The sequence below is a fragment of the Desarmillaria tabescens genome, assembly GCF_030435595.1.
Source record: "Desarmillaria tabescens strain CCBAS 213 chromosome Unknown EV420scaffold_137, whole genome shotgun sequence".
NCBI classification, from domain to species: Eukaryota; Fungi; Basidiomycota; class Agaricomycetes; order Agaricales; family Physalacriaceae; genus Desarmillaria; species Desarmillaria tabescens.
The window spans coordinates 1,839-6,448 of record NW_026848436.1 but is presented as its reverse complement, the minus strand read 5'-3'; the positions used below and the strand labels follow the sequence as shown (position 1 = coordinate 6,448).

General features: G+C 44.6%; 2 protein-coding genes across 2 annotated transcripts; one reads left to right on the top strand and one right to left on the bottom strand.

Annotated features, from left to right (window-relative positions):
- Window positions 1–576: 576 nt before the first annotated feature.
- On the top strand, window positions 577–1,432 carry EV420DRAFT_1487773 (uncharacterized protein; the record flags this gene model as incomplete). The annotated part of the gene is made up of 5 exons (XM_060470563.1): window positions 577–610; window positions 699–788; window positions 981–1,211; window positions 1,264–1,309; window positions 1,369–1,432. The coding sequence occupies 5 exons, from the start codon at window positions 577–579 to the stop codon at window positions 1,430–1,432; spliced, it is 465 nt and encodes a 154-aa protein (XP_060322122.1).
- A 1,578-nt stretch (window positions 1,433–3,010) lies between these two features.
- EV420DRAFT_1235449 (uncharacterized protein) lies at window positions 3,011–3,247 on the bottom strand (the record flags this gene model as incomplete). Its single annotated transcript, XM_060466580.1, has 2 exons — window positions 3,011–3,108; window positions 3,163–3,247. Coding segments are annotated over 2 exons (183 nt in total), but the record flags the coding sequence as incomplete, so codon positions are not given.
- Between the last annotated feature and the right edge of the window lie 1,363 nt (window positions 3,248–4,610).

The window sequence follows — 4,610 nt, the reverse complement described above, 5'->3', positions numbered from 1 at the left end:
AAAGTGCGGATGAGGCTGCTGTTATGGATCTGGTTGAGCATCGGGCGTTCGAGTCTGTTGTGATAGGTGTGAGGATGGGAGGCGGGCTCAGAGGGGATACTTTGTCTAGGGTTGACGCTCTTCGAAAACGAGGCACAATAATTACACTTTGGTAGAGAAGAGCTCAGAGATGTGTATTCACGTACAAGTTAAAATTGTGAATGCCGTGATAATAAGCATGGATTCACCGGGTGATAAGACGAGGGTCTTCCATCTCGTACAACGCTGTGAGCGAGCAACATCTGAGTTAGTCAATTTTGAGTTCATTGAACCGGTGTACTAGATGTTTCTTGCAGTTCATCGTTTTTGACGTTGAATTTGAGTATATAGTGCGTCACGCGGCATGAGAGCACGAGAGCAGAGACGCGTCGGCCCGATTACCCGGTTGCAGGCTCTTTGCTTCCTACCACCATCATCGACGCGACTCCCCTCTTTTTCTGGGAGCATTTCTCTCTTCCTGCCTTTTGCTTTCCGTGATGAACCAATATTTCTGTCTACTCTCCCTGTCTATTGCCAAGATATCTCGGTCTCAAGAACATGGCAGAACCATCGTTTGGATTTTGGGTATCAGGTCAGTTTTTTCATGGGATGTACGTATCGTGCGTGAAATCTGACCGTCTTTTTTCTGCAGAGGATCCTTTGAAATTTTCGTGAACAAGATAACTTCTATGAGCTCGACCCTGCCTACCACCATCCAGACAAGCGGAGGGCCGTCCTCTTTCCTGATGACGTAGCCTTCACCGATTGTGGTCTGTGCTGGCTTTATGCGTGAACGTTGGCGTTCGTTGGGCCGCCTCGGTACGTTTCTTTAGCACCATGAAGCAGTTCCAAGATCTGATTACTTTCTTTAGGAAGAGCTTGGAAAGGGCAGGACTTACTATGAGCAAGTGCTCGACATGAACTCGATGCGATCGCCATCGTCCAGCAATCACCCCACTTAGGCTCGATCATTCTGCTCTCCATCACCACGACCACCAAGGCTATCCTTGCCATTTACTTGGCTCGGTATAATACAGGAGACGATAACGTCCCGTACGACCCCAGCTTGGCTCGCTGTCAAGCTGTTTTGGTGAACGGGCCATGGACCGAGATTTCGATTGTTTCGTGTGGAGTGCAAGACGGTATATTCGAGTTGTCGTACGCGAAATATGTGGTAAAGATGGGGCTTGAAGGTCGGTTTCTTCTCCTGGCGTCGTGGAAGTCGGTGTGCTGATGATGTTATAGCTCCGTGGGTGACCGAGGCGGTGATGGAAAATCGGCCAGAGCAGGGGTGTGTTCAAGTTACATTTTGCAAGCGGAATAGGAACTGATGGTTGATTACGATTATAGGACGGCCGATACGCCTGGATTTGGGATGCTATTGTATAATCTGCGCCTTAGTAACAGCACGTAATGCAGCTGTGTACTGTAACAGTAAAACTTGGGACTATTTTCCAATGGTTTATTCTTAATATACCACATTGGAGATCTCGATGGAATCCTATCTTCTACTCTGTAACAACTGCGACAGATGTTTTGGTACTCAAGCTCCCCCCACCTTGCCTCTCGATACTGCCGCGTATGAGGCCATTACTGCTCAAACGTCATCTGGGTTCAATCGTAAACTAGCACAATAAATTACAAAAGAATTACTCATACAGAACACTAACCGGTAACATTGCCGCCCGTTTCATCAAATATTTCAAAAGGAAACAAGCCGAAATAGTTGCATATATCTGCTCCTTCCAGAGCAGGATCGAACCCACACATAGCTGCTAATTCACGCAAACGCGCTGAGGCCCCTTCGATGGCCGTACTTTATAAGATACCAACTGAGCACTCATGTCGATTTTAGCTGAGAGGATTTGCTCGGCTTCTTCGGGAGGTATGGGGGTGCCATTTGCGACGAAGCTGAAAGGCCATGACATCTCGGGAGGTGATCGTGAAGTGATGGCAGGGGCATTGAATATCACCGACACCGAGAGGGTATCCAGGTCATGTTTTGGTAAGGAATTTATATTTGGTTGGATATGAAGGTAGAAAGTCACGTCTAGATCCCATGAGTCAGTCAGAAACATAATACCGATAACATTACAATAACCTTCTCTCAGGTCTAGTATCGGATACGGCCCCTGCTCTCTCAGTAGTGTTGGATAACATGCGCACTGTGTGCTCAGGCACGTTTGCCTAGTGAGTAGATCATGTTTGCTTAGAAGGCAAACAAGTACAGAATACTACAAAATCTTGCTACTTAAATACCTTCATCAGTAAGTTAACATCCATATGGCACACATGGCACCATGTGAATCATGCGAGCTATACAGTTATACATGCGCATGGCTCTATAAGGTACCTACATAAATCCATGCACCCCATATGGCGGATTATATACAGCCATGCAGTTATACCCCACCCCATCCACGCAGTTATACTGCCTCACAAAAAGGCCATACCAGACAAATTAGAATGAAAATGGTTGCATTTAAACAGTATATATGATACAATGGACTTTACAAAGTAACTGTTGCAATACCTTACTATCTAATCCACCAACATGTGCAGCCAATACACTGTAGTGAACTTGATTAATGGAGAAATAGTGAATTTTTTAGAACCACTCACATAAACCATTAGAATAACCCCATGGCCTTCCAGATCACTTCGAGGCTTATTGATTAGCTACAAGCACCCTGGGAATAAGGAATTGAGCAAAGGAACATGAGATATGTGAATGAAACTCACCCCAAGCCACCACCAATAATGCTAACCGTCTCTGCCAGTTCCACTTTCAAATCATGGCATTCACACAGTGGACTACATACAGACCAGCAGTCAGTGTCACATGCAAAGAACCACAACAAGGGAACTTGCATATATTAACAGATGTGTCAGAGTCCAGCCAGAGAGAGTGTGTCCTGCACCACATTAGAAGTCAGTCACCAATCCTATACACTAGCATTCATAGAACTTATGCAGAACACTGACCGCATACCTGATTTTCCCTTTCCTCCGGCTGTGGCAGAGACCGTATGAGATATTTGACTTGCTTCGCCTTTGCCATCAAGTCTGTAACGAGTTCCCAATTATTGCCTAGAATTTTGGATGAGCATAAGCAGAGCAGAGTCACAGCAAATGCCTTCACACCTTCGAAGATCTCGGTGACATCGTACTTCTCTGGATTCCTCGACTTTGTAACAGGAACAGCTGTGCTGACTTGAAGAAAATTTGACCAGACTGTTCAACATGATAGCGAGGAGTTTAGAGAGTGGTAACCATAATATCCAGGAGTCAAGCCACATAACAGAGCTGGCTGTTGATGCAGGGAAACCAAACCATAAGAGAGAAGGAAGGGAGAAGACAAGGCGCGAAGGAAAAATTTCTGCAAGTTCAACATGCACGTGATCCAGCAATTGCCAGCACAGTGACATGCATGCAACATGTTCATACATGTAATTTTGTGAATTCTGTGAATCCAAATGTGTGTCAATCCACTAAGTAATATTAGAGTGCCTACCCAACATGGAGCGACACCTGTTGAGGCAGAAGCAGCATATAATAAAATAATCCGAGTGGAGTGCATGGCTTAGACTTAGAGCGGCACACTGGTGTCATTTAAGTGTGGAGTCTCAGTGCCTAACTCACACCCTATGCATCCCTCAGCAGCATCTCGCTCAAATAAAATACACTGAAAAGATAATATATTTATGGAGCTTTGCGCAACATTGATCTATGACACACGAACCCTGCTGATCCAGCAATCACTGAGAGATGTCATTCAGAACTGAGGACCACCCAGTCTGAGCCTCCTGAGAGGGCTTCAGCTGACACAAGAGAAACCCTGTACCCAGAATGAAATATTGAACTAAGAAAAGGTGGTGTGGCAACCAAATAAAAATACCAACTCACTAGCAATGTGCACAATAGAGGAATTAAAAACAAGGAGCAAATTAGGAGAAATATTCTGCATGATGTGGCAACTCTAGACCTTGCCAAGAAGAAAGAGCAGTGTGTTATCGAGCACTAACTCAGATGACTGACTCAGAATATTAATTAGTGACCATGTAATTGATGCGTCATGGAGAGGAAATGGCTCCAGGGTGGAGCGTATCTATTTTTGATATTTCTATTTATATAATTAGCTGTAGATAAAAGCATGGTAATTAGAAGTAGGTAGCAAGCTTTCAAACCCCCACAGTTGTGACACGAAGCAGAGAAGCCTAGTGTGCAACCAAAGGACTTGTGTTTGTAGCTTCAAGCAAGAGAATATTATTGGATCTAGAATTATTTTGAAACTCTTGAGAGGTCGCAAGGCATGCCTTGCTCATGCATGACACTTAGCTTGATTCTGGACAGTAATTGATTGTGCTCAACTTGGAGAAATATTGTATTGTGATAACTTGAATGTGCATTTGTGTTTGTGGAATGTGTTTGTGAATTCTGAGTTGTTGCAAGTGGCAGAGGTTCGAACCCTTTGGCTTGTCAATACTCTTTGAGGGTTTTTGGTTTATTCCCAAGTGGCATAGGTTCAAACCCTGTGGCTTGTGGATGTATTCCTGTGTTTCTGTGTCTCTGGATCACATAGGTTTGAACCC